The following is a 17,178-nucleotide window of genomic DNA, read 5'->3' on the forward strand; positions in this document are numbered from 1 at the left end:
AGAAAAAAAAAAAATTAAGGGATCTGGGTGTGGTGGTGTACACCTTTAATCCCAGCACTCCAGGGAGGCAGAGGCAGGTGGATCTCTGAAGCCAGCCTGGTCTATATAGAGTGAGTTCCAGGACAGCTAGGGCTACACTCAAAAAACTATAAATAATTTAAACCTGTATCTGAAAGAAAATTGGCAGATACCTAACAAATGTTTACTCTCCCCCAATAAGTATAAGGTATGGCTGCTTTATCATCCATATCAGAAAGACTGTCAGAACCACAAAAATACACATAAGCGAAAATAATCTTGAGAGAGTGACTGTTGGCTGGGCTGTGTGCCTAGTTTGATCCCCTGTGCAGACCCTCAGAACCACTGGCCTAGAGCAGAAGGTTCCCTTTAGGATCAGTCTGCCCATGGGACACATCTAGAAACATCTGGACTTGTTCAGTGATCACAGCTGGAGACTGGGGATGCTATTGATAGCTGGTAGGTAGAGGAGGCCCAGGACACTGCTAACCAGTTTGCAACGGTCCTACAGTGAGGAAAATCACCCCCAGAGGTTTGCATCACACAAATGCTCCCATGGCCAGTCCAGACCCAGTCTGAATCTGGGCGAAAACTCAGGCAGGGTATTTCAGAAGCTCTTCAGGTGAGTTCAGGGTGGCGAGCCCCTGGCCTGGCAGCAGCTCCTTTCTGACAACTGTCCGCAATGGTGTGTGGGAACCACAACGGAGGTAACTGGCTCCAGGCCTGATCACCCAGCAGTCTGCTGGGCTGATTTGGTGGTGGTGGGAGTGTTTTGGTTTTTTTTTTTTTTTTTAAGGCTAGCTTTGAACTTGAGGCAATCTTGCCTCAGCCTTCCAAACACTGGCACAAATCAGGCACAAATCACCAGGTCCAGCTCATAATTTGCATTTCCGTCCCAGTATAGCTAGGAAAATGCTCGTGGGGTACTTCCCAGCCCCCACCAACACTGTGCGCCTGCTCCCCACACACAGGGCACAGACCTCAGGAGTGGGAATGACTGGCTTTACTGGAAACTTTAGAGTTTGGAGGCCTGCTGGGCTTTGGGGAGCCCACAGCACAGAGGCCATGCTACTTCCGACTGAAGCAGAGAAGCCTCGGAGAAATGACACGAGGAGACGCAAGGAGCACTTCAGTCAGCTTCGCCTGAGTGGGCAAAAGGAGTTACAATCTCAGAAGTTCCTGAACCCACCAAGTTGCCAGCTCCAGCTCCAGGACCCCAGCACCTCCTTGTGCACCACACTCCCCCTGCCCTTTCCGGTCCTCCTTCCTTCTTGCCCCACAGGAGCCTCAGTTCCTGAGCACATACAATCCAGCCCTTGCCCAAGCTCAATCAGCCAGCTAGTGAAGGGCAGACCTCCCCAGGAGCGGCCCCAGCCACCTGCTCTCTGAGCTGCACCCAGCGAAGGTGAAGTAGGATACTGGCTGGCAGGAGAGGTTCCTGCTGAGACTGGGGCAAGGACCTCAGCAGAGTGGCTTTGCAACCGCTCTCACACCATCTTAATGTCCAGCGTTCGGATCTGTGCCAGGTTCTGGCGCTGGGCCTTGACCATGCGGAGGCGTCTCCCGTGCAGCGTGAACTGGGACCAGGTGAAGAGCTGCAGCAGCGCGCAGGTGATGGGCACCAGCACTAGCAGGTAGAAGCAGCCCTGGCGGAGTGTCGCAGCCTGTGCTGGGGCCGGGGCTGGGGGCTCTGGCCTCGGCTGGACACTCCCCACGATCACTGGGGACTGCTGAAAAAGGTCATGACCTACGGTGAGAACACACAGAAGGACCGTGGTCAGCCCAGCTGCACCTCCAAAGTCCACAGGCATCTCAGGCAGTACAGGTAAGTGTCCTAAACCACACTTAAAAAGTTAAAACAAGCTGGGCAGTGGTGGTACGGCCTTTAATCCCAGCACTCAGGAGGCAGAGGCTCTGTGAGTTCAAGGCCAGCCTGGTCTACAAAGTGTCTAGGACGGGGGCTGGAGAGATGGCTCAGAGGTTAAGAGCATTGCCTGCTCTTCCAAAGGTCCTGAGTTCAATTCCCAGCAACCACATGGTGGCTCACAACCATCTGTAATGAGGTCTGGTGCCCTCTTCTAGCGATCAGGCATACACGCACAAAGAATATTGTATACAAAATAAATAAATATTTAAAAAAAAAAAAAACCAAAGTGTCTAGGACAGCCAGGGCAGCACAGAGAAATCCTGTCTCGGGAAAAAAACAAAAATTAAACAGTGATTTCAGTCTTGTAGTTTCCTGCTTTAGCCTTAACAAGTAGCTGGGATTATAGGTATAGGTATACGCCACAATTCCTAACCACCTATCCAGCTATATTTTATTTTTTATTTTATTTTTTTTTTGTTTTGTTTTTTTCTTTTTTTGAAACAGGGTCTAAGTAATCCTGGCTGTTCTGGAACTTGCTATGGAGACCAAATTGGCCTTGAATACACAGAATTCACTTCCTGCCTCTGACATGTTGGGATTAAAGGCAAGTGCCATCATGCAGGGCTTCTTCTTCCTTTCCTTGTCCTCCTTCCCTTCTCCTCCTCCTCCTCATCTTGTTGGGGTATCTAGCCCAGACTAGCCCTAAACTCCTTATATGGTCAAGAATGGCCTTGAGCTTCTCATCCTCCTGCCTCCACTCCCTGAGTGCTTGGATTACAGGTGTCCATCACCACAGCGAGTTTGTGGGGTTTTAGGAGTCAAACTCCGGCTCTGGCTCCGTGCATACTAGGCAAGTGCTCTCCAGCTGAGCTACATCCCCAGCACCGTCTGTTTCCTGAGAAACAAAAAGCCAGTCTCAGGCGCCTGTGCTGTTCTCGGAGTCGGCATGTAGCTGAGGGTGACCCCTCTGCTGCCATTAGAGGCGTGTGTCGAGGGTGACTCTGCTGCCATTAGAGGTGTGTGCCATCTGGCCCGTTCCCACCATAGATCTTTTCCTGTCTGCTTTGCTTTTTAAGACAAGGTTTCCCTATGTAGCCCTGGCTGACCTGGAGCGCACTATGAGGCCAGGCTGGCCTCAAACCTCTCTTAATATTCGCCCAATCCCGCTGTGTCTCACACTCTTCCCTTCTCCTGAGCGTCGCTGCCGTATCTGTTGGTCCTCAGCTGTCCCTCCCTCACACCTGTCCTTAGGTGCCACTTCAGCTCCACAGTGCCCCACCTGCCACCTCCCTGGTCCACACTTCCATAGCCTCTGCCGTCTCCTTAACGTCTCCGTGTTACTGACCACTCTGGGCTGTATGTACTCCTCAGGGCAGCGACAGTGAACTTCAAAACGTCAATCAGACCATGTCGCCTCTTGGCCTGAAACTCCACACTGAAAATCCAATCCATGCGACACCCTGTCCACCCCTCTCCCTGTCTAGAATTGTTTTTTTTTCTTTTATTTTTATTTATTTATTATGTATACAGTATTCTATCTGTGTGTATGTCTGCAGGCCAGAAGAGGGCACCAGACCTCACTACAGATGGTTGTGAGCCACCATGTGGTTGCCGGGAATTGAACTCAGGACTTTTGGAAGAGCAGGCAAGCTCTTAACCATTGAGACATCTCTCCAGCCCTAGAATTGTTTTTTTCAAGACAGGGTTTCTCTCTCCAGGCTGTCCTGGAGCTCACTCTGTAGACCAGGTTAGCCTCAGAGACCCATCTGCCTCTGCCTCCCAAGCGCCGAGATTAAAGGCTTAATTACTCTGCCCTGTCTAGAATTTAAGCTCCACAACAGCCAAGATATTGTCTGTCTTACCACTGTTACCTCCCTTACATACGGGAGCCAGCCTATACAGAAGTCTGTGCTGATTTGTTGGGGGAATCAATGAACGTCTGAGAATGTGAAGGGTGTGCCAACGAGGGTCATCAACCCCAGGCAGTGAAGGCCTGGGCACAGCCCTTCTGCCTCCCTCACCAGAACCAGAGCTCATTGGACAAGGAGCCTCACCTGTGTAGAAGCAGAGGAGCCAGGTGCCCAGCAGTGGGGCAAAGGTCTGGCCAGGTTTGGTCACCAGGGCAACCATACCGAAGAGGAGAGCCGAGGCTGCCTGTTTCCGGTGGTTCAGCACCAGGTCCTCATCCACTAGGTCAGTGACCACAAGGGTCAGCAGCTTACAGGTGCCCTCAGTGAAAACACGGTTGCTGCCCATGGAGAGAGGAGCAAGAGTGAGGGGGGTGGACGCAGAGGTGTGGGGGCAAGGGTGATCAGGGCATACCTGGCAATGAAGAAGCAAAGCAGGCCGGGGCGATCAGGGCCAGCCAGCAGCATGAGGAGGCTAAGGCCCAGCTTGAGCAGGAAGAGGCCCCGCACCACGGCGTAGACACCCCAGCGCCGGCACAGGGGCAGGAAGTAGAGATTGTTGAGATGAGGAGCAACATAGGAGATGCCTGGGGAGGGAAGAGGGTCCCGCCTCTTCAGGAGCAATGCCACAGCCTCTGCGGTGGTCGGCAGCCGACATCGGAACAATCAGAATCGATTTGCATTAACTGTCTACCAAAAGTGCCTTGCACTCTTCACGCTTTAGTATCATATCTTAATTTTTATTTAATGCGGATGCATGTTTTGACTGCATGTATATCTGTGCAGAGGCCAGAAGAGGCCATTGGGTCCCCTGGAACTGTGAGCCACCTTGTGGGTAAATGGAAATCAAACTTGGGCCCTCAGAAGAGCAACCGGTGCTAACTGCTGAGCCACCGCCCTGCCTACTCTTCACGCCCAAGCCCTTCGAGGTAGGTATTACAGCCCCTCGGGATTTAATTGGTTGACTCCAGTACCCTTCATGCACAGCAAAATCTGCAGATTTGCCAGCCCTTCATATAAACGGCACTGCATCTGCACAGGGCTCATAGACAGACAGACTCCCTTCATATAAACGGCACTGTCTCTGCACAGGGCTCATAGACAGACAGACTCCCTTCATATAAACGGCACTGTCTCTGCACAGGGCTCATAGACAGACAGACTCCCTTCATATAAACGGCACTGTCTCTGCACAGGGCTCATAGACAGATAGACTCCCTTCATATAAACAGCACTGTATCTGCACAGGGCTCATAGACAGACTTACTCCTTTCATATAAACGGCACTGCATCTGCACAGGGCTCATAGACAGACAGAATCCCTTCATATAAACGGCACTGTCTCTGCACAGGGCTCATAGACAGACAGAATCCCTTCATATAAACGGCACTGTCTCTGCACAGGGCTCATAGACAGACAGACTCCCTTCATATAAACGGCACTGCATCTGCACAGGGCTCATAGACAGACAGAATCCCTTCATATAAACGGCACTGTCTCTGCACAGGGCTCATAGACAGACAGACTCCCTTCATATAAACGGCACTGTATCTGCACAGGGCTCATAGACAGACAGACTCCCTTCATATAAACGGCACTGTATCTGCACAGGGCTCATAGACAGACAGACTCCCTTCATATAAATGGCATTGCATCTGCACAGGGCTCATAGACAGACTTCCGTGCACTTTATTTTCTTCTAGCTTTTGAATTTAGTGCCATGCAGCTCCAGATGGTCTTGAACTCTTGATCCTCCTGCCTTCATCTCCTGAGTGTTGGGGTTACAGTCCTGGCCATCCTCCTGCCTTCATCTCCTGAGTGTTGGGATTATAGTCCTAACCACCATACCCAGCTTTATTTTTTATTTTTGAGACAGATTCTCTCTGTGTAGTCCTGGCTGTCCTTGAACTCTCTACGTAGAGCAGGCTGGTTTCAAACTCAGAGATCCACCAAAGTGCTAGGATTAAAGGCATGTGCCATTACACCCAACCTATTTTATTTTGTTTTTGTTTTGAGATAGGAATTCACTATATAGCCCCAGCTAGCCTGTAACTAAACACATAATATAGACCATACTGGCCTCAAACTCTCAGAAATCAGCCTGTCTCTTCCTCCCGAGAGCTGGGATTAAAGGCCTGCACTGCCTTGCTTAACCTCTTTTTACTTTAATTGCTTTGACACAGAGTTTCATGTAGCCCAGGCTAGCATATACCTTGCTGTGTAGCTTAGGCTGACCTTGAACTGATCCTCCTACCTCCTGAGTACGTCAATTCCGGCTGTGTACCATCATGCCATGTTTATGTGGTGCTGGGTAATGTAGTCCAGCAGAGCCTCACACAGGTTCCACACCCCAAACCCCTCTCATATACTTTAACTTATCTCTTTTTTCTTCCTTCAAATAATTTTTTTGCCTGGGTGGTGGTGGCACACACCTGTAATCCCAGCTCTCAGGAGGCAGAGTCAGGTGGATCTCTGTGAGTTCTAGGCCAGCCTGGTCTACAGAGCTAGTTCCAAAACAGTCAAAGCTATACAGAGAAACCGTGTTTAAAAAAGAAAGAAAGAAAGACAGAAAGTAAGAAAGAAAGAAAGAAAACAAATGTAGCTCAGAAAGACTGAAGAACAAACCCAAGCCCGCTCAGCAAACGGTACACTGGCAATGCCCTGCATCACGTCCCGTGGGTACACCGTCATCATGAGGACTAAGGTGAGGACCACTAGACCTCCACCCAGGGAAACAGAACTGGGAGCAGGATGTGCAAGCTGCTGGCCTCACTTACCCAACAGGAAGGAGCCTGTCGAGAGGGAGATGTGGTCAGACAACAAGTGCTCCAGGAAGAGAGGGAAGAAGTTACTGTTGAAATGGCAGTGAAACACCTGCGGGGCAGAAGGGTGGGAGTTTAAGGCCGGGGCCAGCAGGGGGCAGCAGCGCTGGGCCTCAGGGCCAAGAGTGCACCGAAGGGTGGGAGTTCATGACCAGGGCCAGCAGGGGGCAGCAGCGCTGGGCCTCAGGGCCAAGTGTGCACAGAACGGTGGGAATTCATGGCCACGGCCAGCAGGGGGCAGCAGCGCTGGGCCTCAGGGTGAACATAATAGTGGGAGTTCACCGGGGCACAGCCAGCAGGCGGACAGCAGCCCCAGCCTCTGAGCAAGGGTGAGCACTGGCCTCTCTCCCCATGCTACCAAACATGGAACTTACCAGAACAAACCTAAGTGACATTCCTTGTGGCCTACCTAATTTTACTAAAAGTTTGAAGGCGTGGTTAGATAGCAACTAGAACAATTTTTAAGTTTTCATGGTATAAAGATAATGAATATATTTTTGTGTTTAAAATGTATTTTAAAAATACAAGTTTTGCTGGATGGTGATGGACCCGTCTTTAATCCCAGCACTTGGGAAGCAGAGGCAGGTGGATCTCTGTGAGTTCAAGGCCAATCTGGCCTACACAGTGAGTTCCAGGACAGACAGAGCTACACAGAGAAACCCTGTCTTGAAAAACCAAAGATAGATAGATAGATAGATAGATAGATAGATAGATAGATAGATGTGTGTGTGTATATCTGAGTCTTTACATTATGAAGACAGGATTAGCCTCAGAAGCTGAGACCTACTGCCTCAGATCACACAGAGAGGCAGGGCTGCAGCTCAGTGGTAGAGTCATTACCTAAGAACATCCAAGGCCCTGGGCTCAGCACTATGGGAATGGGGGGCAATCACACAAGGGGGTGACTAAGGAGCACAGAAAGTGCTAGAACCTAGGTCTCCTAACTCCCCAACCTTCCTACCATCAAACCCAAGGAGGGCTCCTCCATTTCCATCTCGAAGTACCCTTGAAGGAGGGGTGAGGGAACAGCTCCCATACCTGTACCAGGTCCATGCCCACGAACCACAGGAAGTTTTGGTGGCGTGCCAGTTGCCGGAGGTACTGGCCCAAGGTAATGCTGCCTGCTTCCTCACCACCCACCAGAGGCTCTTCCTCACATACGCTGTGGGCAGAGGGGAGGAGACGGCAGGGTTAGCCCAGAGTGGGCCAGGGGACCGAGTGTTAAAATCAGACTCTGACCCTAGGGAGCAAAGGCTGGTGACTCACCCGCTATCCACGACCATGGCTGAGTACCCCCTGTCCCTTCTGGTGGTCTCAATCCGCCGCCTCAACAATTGTGTGGCCCCCAGGAAGCCCAGGCCAGAGCCAGCAGCTAGTACCACACAGAAGGCACGGAAGGAGGAGAAGTCCTCCTTGTTCCAAAAGGCGTAGGAGGCAAAGACAGACATGGAGCCAGCCGCACTGAAGAGGGAGCAGTAAAAGTTGAGGTGGGTGCGGTCGTGGGCGGAGAGAGCCAGGTCGGCCAGCAAGGCGTGGTGGTGGAGGTCCACGAGGGTCAGGAAGCCATCATAGAGACACAAGCACAGTAAGAACTGCAAGCCAGCAGGGGCCCAGGGCACCCAGAAGGCCAGGAATGACAATGCCAACAAGGGCCCGTGCCAGCTCAGAGCCCTCACCCGGGTCAGCACCACGTCTCTGGAGGAGAGCCCGGCTCCCGACCTGTCAGAGGGAAGAAGGCGTTAGGAAGGAACCTTTGGGCCTGAGCAGACCCTAGCTCAGCTCCCCTGGCTGGGCCCAGGAGATGGAATGGAAGAATTCACACCAAGATACACCCCAAGCCCGACTTGAGACTTAAGAAGCACAGCTTCCCAGTCATCCACCTCCTCCTCAGCCCATTGTCTGTCCCCAGCCTGTCATGGCTGATGACCAAAGAGCCATGAGATACTGATTCTCAGGCTGGTGGTGGTAAGGAAGTGCTTTAGAAACGGCAGTGTCATGAGCCATATGATTTGTATTTTGATTGAGAAATCTTGCCTGAAGACCAGAGGCAAAGCTAAAGTCACTAGACGACAGACAATGGTGACACACACCCTTAATCCCTGAATTTGGGAGACAGAGGCAGGTGGATCTCTGTGAGCTCAAGGCCACCCTGGGCTACACAAGACCAAAGCAGAAACAAATCCAGGTGGTGGCGGCTCACACCTTTAATCCCAGTCCTAGGGAGTCACACACCTTTAATTTCAGCACTAGAGGGAATGTAAAATGGGAGGAGAGAGAGGCTTAGTCTGTTTAGCTTGTGGTCACCCAGCCTTGGTAGAGGGCAGACTTTTCTTGTGGCTTAACTGTCTTGCTTTTATGGTTTTCGGGTTGAACCCCAATTTCTGACTCTAGGCTTTTATTATTCGTTGCTACACATGTCACTAGGGTCGACCCCTCCCCCTGGCCCAGCCATCCTCATACCACAACCGGTGTCCCTTCCGTTTCCCACCCCAGTTGTGAACAGTGCTCCAGCTTGGGGAACATCAGGGTAGGGTTGGGGCTGTGACGCGCCGTCTGGAAGACACACACCAGGGCTGGGAGCTGAGGAACTTGTGGTCACTGAGCCAGCCAAAGAGGGGGTCGTTGAAGCTGTTCCAGAGGAGGAATACAGCCTGCAAGCAGAGAGAAGGGAAGGTGGGCTGCACCCACAACAGCACAGGCTTCCCTACTCTAGTCTCTGCACTTTCCCCAAAGATGGCAGCGCTTCCAGTGGCAAAGCCCCTCTCCTGGCTGGTAAGTATATCCAGCAGATAAGCATTTGGCTACATTATGAATATACAACTGTGGACACCTAAGGCAGCGGTCAGGAGCTAGAATTCTCTTGAAGAGCCATTAAGACCCTGCCAGCTTTTCTGGCTGAGTCCTGCTGAACAACACAGCCTGCCCCAAGTGCCTAACACTAGGACAGAACCCAGCTCCTCTGTCTGCCTGGAAACCCGATGTCTAGTCTCCTCCCCAACAGGCTGCGCCATGCTTGGCCTACCTCTCCAATCCAGAAGGACAGTTTGTTGATCTTATACACCGAGACAAACGTGTCCACGTAGTACAGCAGGAACACGTTATGCAGGACGGAGGTGAAGAGGGCCAAGGAACCATACACCACGGCTGTGGGCAGGCCCAACAGCCAGGCTTGGGGCCAGTCTAGTCTCATGGCTGCTGGCCAAGCCTCAGCCCCAGGAGCACGGAGGAGGGCTTACAGACAATGGCAGTGGGATCATGCTCGTCTCTGGGGAAGAAGAAGCCAGTCAGAAATAAGGATCAGGAAAAACTCCTTCTCCAGTCTAGCCCTCTGAATCGTTTAACGACCCATAAGATAAAATAACTCATCCTAGGCTGGATCTGTAGCTCGGCAGCTCCTGGGTTTAAGCCCTGACACCGAAAAATTTTTTTTCTTAAACTCGTTTCCTTTGTGAGGAATTTGCATCTAAAACAAAGCTGGGGAATTCCCAGTGAAGCAGGGCAGAAACAATCCAGGCCAGAGGCCACCACTCTGGAGCTGGTCCAGGAAACTGAGAAGGCCATGGGAAGAGAAAGTGGGCATCCAAGTCCTGGGTCTGCTCACGTTATGGGGCTGCTGCTCAGCCCACTGTACACCTGCTACTGTCTAGACACGACCACGGTGGGTTTGGGCAGTGTGCTCATAGCATCGTCAAGGTAACCTTAGTTCCTCTCCTCTACATAGTGAGATTTTGTTTCAATACACCCATGCGCATACACAGAGAGACAGACACACACTCATACACAGAGACACACTCACTCACACACACCTTTTTTGTTTTGTTTTGTTTTAGTTTTTCAACACAGGATTTCTCTTTGTAGCCTTGGCCATCTTGGAGCTCACTTTATAGACTAGGCTGGTCTTGAACTCAGAGATCCACCTGCCTCTGCCTCCCAAGTGCTGGGATTAAAAGCGTGTGCCACCACTGCCCGGACCACACAAATACACACATAGCACAGAAAATGTGGCTTCAGGACCTTTGGGAGCACAACACAAACTATCACTTCTATTACTATCCATAACTTAGGTCCCCGGCACTGTGGCGGTCTGAATAAGAATGCCCCTCATAGGCTCCTATTTTTGAATGCTTAGTCCCCAGGGAGTGGAACTGTTTGAAAGGATTAAAAGGATTAGGAGGTGTTGCCTTGTTGAGGGAGTGTGTCACTGAGGGTGGGCTTTGAGTTTTCCCAAGCCCAAGCCATGCCTAGGCTCTTCCTCTGCCTGGGGATCAGACTGTAGCCCTTAGCTACTGCTCTGTGCCTGGCTGTGTGCTGCCATGCTCCCTACCACAGTGACCATGGACTAAGCCTCTGAAATGGTAAGCAAACCTTAGTGAAATGTTTTCTTTCATAAGAGTCACCTTGGTCATGGTGTCTCTGCCCAGCAATAGAACAGTAACTTTGTCCCTCTCAAAACACAGCCTTTGCCAAAGGCCACTCCTACTCAATGACTGGCTCTTGTCACCGGAGGAGGACCTCCCTGAACCCATGCTGAGGCCAGGCTAGAAGACCTCAAAGGCTGGTGATTTTTGCCCTTAGAAGGGAAAGGGTTCAAATCACTACATCCTCCTACAGGTGAATCTAGTCTACTAGATTTACTACTACTGAGTAAATTTAGTCATTTACTACTACTGCGCCTCGACTTGCTCATCTGCAGGATGGGCAAATAAGAGCTGTCCTTACCAGACTACAGCAAACCTTAAACTAATACTCAGGACACCCTGAGTACCACACCAGGCACAGGCAGATGCTCAAAAATAGGCCTTTGCTATCTCGAGACAGTGGAACTTCAGATCAGGACGGCCTGGAACTCCCAGACCTGTCTGCCTCTACTCCCAAATTTAGCATTTTCTTAAAGAAGATTGGGTCAGAGCTGGTAGAATATCCTAGAACTCAGGGTGCTTTCTGAAGTAAGGGAAGTAGAGGAAAAACATAGACACAGGAGAGTCAGAGAGGAAGCCCGCAAACAAGAACACACAGAAGGAACTCCGGGGAACATCCCTCCACCCCCCCCACAAGTCACAGACCTCAGGTGGAGGAAGACAGTGGGTGTGTCGGAGCTTTCCCTGATTCCCCTCCAGATTCCACTCCTCCATCAGCAAACAGCCTTCCTCCTCTGGTCTTCCCACCCTCAACCCACTCCACAAGCCAGCAGAGGCCCCAAGGATAGCACGGAGCCCACATTGTTCTAGGTGCATAAGCCTGCAGATCCTGTGACTGTAACCTGCGACCAGGCTCACCACACCCTTGCACAAGAGCTGGAGGCCCCATCCTGAGAATGGCCTAGTGGGTGGCCTTGGGCCAGCGGGGAAGTTGATACCAACTCCTTTAAAGTGGGGTCTAAATGCAAAATGAACAGAAAACAAGCAGCAAGCTTAGAGCCTAGGACACGGAGGAGGCTCCATAAACAACAGCTCTGGCCGGGTTCGTGACCTTTAAAATCAGCTGGGAGCTGGGGACATGGTTTAGGGTTTAAAAACACTTGCTGTGCCAGCACTGAGACCTGTGCTTGATCCACGGGACCCGTATAAAGATGGAAGGTGAGGGAGGTGCTGGAGGAATAGCTCAGTGGTTAGGAGCATCATTGTTCTTGTATGAGACCCAGTTTAGTTTCCAGATCCACACGCCAGCTCCAGTTCCAGAGGACCTACTGCCCTATGACCTCATGGTTCCTGCATGTAGATGGTACACATACATACACTCAGGCAACACACATACAGGTAAAACTGAATCAATCTTTTTTTGTGGGAGGGGGTTTCGAGACAGGATTTCTCTGTAACAGCCATAGTTATCCTAGAATTCACTCTGAAGACCACGTTGGCCTCGAACTCACAGGGATCCACCTGCCTCTGTCTCCCGAGTGCTGGGATTAAGGGCGTGCACCACCATCACCAAGCTAAATAAATCTTGACAACAATAACAACAAAATGTTCTTGAGACAGGCATGATGGCAAACAACAGGTGAGAGACAGAGAGCCAGAGTAGCCAGTCTCATGAGGAGCTGCAGCAGGCAGGTAAAAGACAGACGGATAGGCACGCTATACAGAGTGAGGTTGGATATTTATTTAGTGGGTTATGGAAGGGAAGGGGAGAGAGAGGGAGAAGGGGGACAAGGAAAGAAACGGGGGGGGGAGGAAGAGAGAGTAGGGGGAGAGGAGAGGAGCCATGGCAGCAGCTACCTCTTTGGGAGAGAGCCAGAAAGAATGGGCTCGAATTGCAGGAAAGAAGGATGATCTGCCTGCCTCAGTGGGTGGTGTGTGTGTGTGGAGGGGGGAGTTGGCAGGGCTTGTCTCTTAACAGGACAGGACAGACCATTACAAAGACTTCGTGTGTGATTTATTTGGGAACTGAGTGATGGGCCCCCAAAGACCCAAAAGAGTAAAACAACCAACAACATATATATATATATATATATATATATATATATATATATATACACACACACACACACACACACACACACACACAGACACATACATACATAAAATGTTTTCTTTTTTAAAAAATTCAGTTAGGGACCAGTTAGGCATCCCTCTGACAAGTATGTAACTAAAGTCTTTTTTGTTGTTTATTTGAGGTAGGATTTCACTATGTAACCTGTGCTGTCCTGGCTGGCCTCAAACTTGTGGCAATCCTCCTGCCTCAGCTTCTCCCGTGCTGGATAACAGGTTTATACCCCCACACCCAGCTGAGCTGCGTTGCAGTATTCAGCATGGATGCATCTCGCTGCCTGCAGCATCCCCTGCCTTCCCATGTGTCCGGACATTTAGGACGGGCCTGGCTTCCACATCCACTACAGCGACTCCTTCGCAGGGCAGTTACTATTCCCATCCACATTTTATAGAAGCAACCAAGGCTCTGAAGTCCGAGGTTAAATAATCGGCCCACAGTCACAAGCTACAAGGTGCCGGAGACACGGCTCAAAATCGGTTTTGACTTCAGACCTCAACACTTCTCACGTCACCAAGCACCCCTTCCACAGTCTGGCGGAATCCTGCTCAGCCAGTGCCCAGGCCAGGTCTTCACCTCCAGGCTCAGCCACCTTTTCAAGTACCTCGGGTTCCTTATCTCCCCCAGCCCACAAGCTCCTTAAGGGCAAGGCTAGGCCAATCTCATCGTGGTCCTCCCAAGCTCCTCTACCACACAGCAAGTGCTCAATTAATGCCTGCTTAGTCCATTGTCCCTAAAAGGTGGATGCGGGTGTCCTCTGCCTTAGAGAGGGCAGTCACTGGAAAACTCCCAGAGCCCACACTGGGTGTTGTGGCTGGCTATGGGAACTGGAAAAACAGCAACCTGGAGCAGGCACTGTCCCTCTGAGAGATACATGCGGACCAAGGCTGCAGCTATACAGAGGGGAGAGTTGAAACATTTTTTACACTTTCTCCAAGGGCACAACACCATGCTAAGAAAACAATATGGGCCGAACATGGTCCCGGCAGTAAAAGAGGCCAGACGAGATAGAAGGCCTTTGGTAAGCCTCCAAAAGATTCTATCAAGATGATGGCACCAACCGAGTACCCTAAGAGACCACGGAAGCATTTCTGTTTTAGAAGCCCTCTGGTGACTGGCCAATCCCTCCCCTGGCAGTTCACGCTCCAAGGTTCCTGGGAGATAAAGAACAGGAAAGACCGCAACTCCCAGCAAGCCCTGGTGAGCCCAGGTAGGGGTCCCTAATGGAATTGGGGGAGGAAACCAGGCTGGGCCTGGAATGTGGACAGGAGGGTGGCTGTGGCTTCTCTGGGAAGTTCTGGCCTTAGTCTGTAGTGACCACAGCAGGGGGGTGGGGAGAAGCTACTAAGTAAGGTGGTATTCGCTGTACTAGGTCAAGGCTGAATATTATCACCAACTAGACGTCGGAGTTTATCCCCACATCTGTGGAGCGCAGAGAGCAAATCTATTTCCTGCCTGTCCTGGAAGGACTATCAGATGAACAGGTGGAAGTTTGAGGCATAATAGCAAAGCAAACAGGAGGCATGCCATTTTCTCGGCGAGCAGCTGACTGGATTGCTATCTCCTTGTTTCACACGTGTTTGGCATCTTCACAGCCCGGCCAGGGAAGCCCTAGGAGAGCTGCAGAAGGGCCCTGTTCTCTCCCCCATAATAACAGGTTGACACTCCTCGGGCGGGAAATGGGGCTTCCACCCATTGGAGAGGGACTTTCTCCCTCCTTCACAGAATTCTATCCTGGCACAAAAGTCACCGATTCACCTCAGAATCACAGAACACTTAAGTCCCTGAGGAACTGGGCATCAACCGGGAAGTTTTTACTCAGAAATACGTGTAGTGGTTTTCGTTATGTTTGCACGTTAAAATCACCTGATTTTTGATTCTCAAACACCAAGGCCTTACCCAGACCACTAAATTGGGGTCTCTGGAGGTGATGCCCACCATAATTTTTTCAGGCTTCCCAAATGTGCCACCAGGGTTAAGGTCCATCAGGTCAGTGTGTGGATCCCGGCCTGAACCATCGCATCCACGAACTCAGATTCTTCTGGGGACACCCTGGACATTGCATCCCCTCTCCTTACCCCAACAGTTTCTGCAGGGATTCTACGCTTACCCCTTGAACACAACTCCTCCTGACCCCAGAATTTCCCAATCCACAATCTGATTCCGCAAGGAACCCCGCAAATTGTCCCAAAGACTCTCACACCGCAAAGCATCCCCGCCCCACCCTCGGGCTTGTCGTTTGTAGGTCCGGTAGGTTCCTGCCCCCTCTTCCCGGCCGCGGGCCAGCAGCTCACCGCAATCCTGGCAGGGGATGCCTAATTCCGCGGCTGCCGGGAGCCAGGTGCCAGCCAGTGCGCCTGCGCGCTAGCAGCCCCGGGCTTGCCGGGTCTCTCCTCCCGCCCCTTCCCAGCGATTGGCTCCGCGCTGCTCGCCCGACCGCAGTCCGGGCAGGTGACGGCGCCTGAGGCTGTTGCTTCCATGTTTGTCATGGGCTCTTGCCCTTAGGGACCCAAAAGAAAGTGGGCATCAGCAAACAGGTTGCCTGGACTCCTGACCGACTTATCCCCTCTCTTTTACCTGTTATTTCAGCTCAAATCAAGTTTCTCTTGGGGATGCTCTCTTCCCCTACCCTGTTCCCAGTCCAAAGAGGATGAGCAAACGTTTAGCACCGCCAGCTGAGGCAGACATTCCTGATGAGGGACTATCTAAGGCTGGATTGTGAGCCCTGTGAGAACGAAGTACTGCTCGAGCTGTGGGTATGAGGATTCGGATCACAGCAGCCAGGGAATATCAGACACAGGCACTGGACCTTCAAGCCACAAGCACGCAGCCCGACCTCTTCGTAGAGGTAATGAGATCCACAGCTAGCTCCGGGCCGACCTCCCAGAGTCCAGTGAAGAGAAGAAGGAGTGATAACACGAGCAAAGGAGTCAAGACCGTGATGGGGATACCCACAGAAACAGCTGGCCTGAGCTAGTGGGAGCTCACTGACTCCGTACTGACAGCGGGGAACCTGTATAGGACCAAACTAGGTCCTCTGAATGTGGGTGACAGTTGTGTGGCTGGGGTAGACTGTGGGGCCTGGCAGTGGAACCAGGACTTGTCTCTAGTGCTTGAACTGTCTTTCTGGAGCCCATTCTCTTTGGGGGGATACTATACTCAGCCTAGGTATATTGACGTGGGGCTTGGTCCTGTCTCAAAGTGACGTGCCTGACTTTGTTGACTCCCCACGGGAAGCCTTACCCTCTCTGGGGAGTGGATGGGGGCGTGAGGTGGGTGGAAGGTGGGGGGAGAGGGAGGAGGGGAGGGGAGGGAGAAGGAACTGGGATTGGCATGTAAAATGAGAAAAAAACTGTTTGTTTTGTTTTTGTTTTTTTCTGAGACCTGATTTCTCTGTAGCTTTGGAGCCTGTCCTGGAACTAGCTTTATTATTTTTTTTTAATTTATTTTATTTATTATATGTAGTGTTCTGTCTACATGTTTGCCTGAACGCCAGAAGAGGGCACCAGATCTCATTACAGATGGTTGTGAGGCACCAAGTGGTTGCTGGGAGCTGAACTCATGACCTCTGGAAGAGCAGTCAATGCTTTTAACCTATGAGCCATCTCTCCAGCCCCGGAACTAGCTTTTATAGACTAGGCTGGCCCCAAACTCACAGAGATCCACCTGCCTCTGTCTCCCAAGTGCTGGGATTAAAGGCGTGCGCCACCACTGCCCGGCTGAGAAAAAAACTGTTTTAATGGCTGGGCGGTGGTGGCGCACGCCTTTAATCACAGCACTCGGGAGGCAGAGGCAGGCGGATCTCTGTGAGCTCGAGGCCAGCCTGGTCTACAGAGCTAGTTCCAGGACAGGCTCCAAAGCCACAGAGAAACCCTGTCTCGAAAAAACCAAAAAAAAAAAAAAACTGTTTTAAAAAAAATTAAAAGAAGAATTAGATAGAAAAGGATTCTGAATAACAGGCCCAAGACAGTTTCTTTATTACCAATGGTATTTACAGCAGAGAGAGGGGAATTCCACATCACTTCAGGTCAACCAGAACTGCACAGCTAGACGCTGTTTCAAAAAGAAAAGGGGCCG

The 17,178-nt window shown here is 51.2% G+C and overlaps 1 protein-coding gene across 2 annotated transcripts; it reads right to left on the bottom strand.

Moving 5' to 3' along the window:
• Positions 1-1,006: 1,006 nt before the first annotated feature.
• Mfsd13a (major facilitator superfamily domain containing 13A) lies at positions 1,007-15,449 on the bottom strand. Of its 2 annotated transcripts, none has more exons than XM_041661536.1 (9): positions 15,396-15,449; positions 9,638-9,880; positions 9,184-9,266; positions 7,882-8,334; positions 7,654-7,777; positions 6,571-6,667; positions 4,208-4,379; positions 3,940-4,133; positions 1,007-1,765 (listed from the first exon to the last, which is right to left on the bottom strand). In XM_041661536.1, the coding sequence occupies exons 2-9, from the start codon at positions 9,803-9,805 to the stop codon at positions 1,506-1,508; spliced, it is 1,551 nt and encodes a 516-aa protein (XP_041517470.1). In that variant the 5' UTR covers positions 9,806-9,880; positions 15,396-15,449; the 3' UTR covers positions 1,007-1,505. The 2 variants fall into 2 exon arrangements, with proteins under 2 accessions (XP_041517470.1, XP_041517469.1); XM_041661535.1 differs by having other exon boundaries at positions 4,208-4,427.
• Positions 15,450-17,178: the final 1,729 nt, after the last annotated feature.

Source organism: Microtus oregoni, unplaced genomic scaffold (assembly GCF_018167655.1).
Source record: "Microtus oregoni isolate MIOR12 unplaced genomic scaffold, Mior012 000012F_ref0000307, whole genome shotgun sequence".
NCBI classification, from domain to species: domain Eukaryota; kingdom Metazoa; phylum Chordata; class Mammalia; order Rodentia; family Cricetidae; genus Microtus; species Microtus oregoni.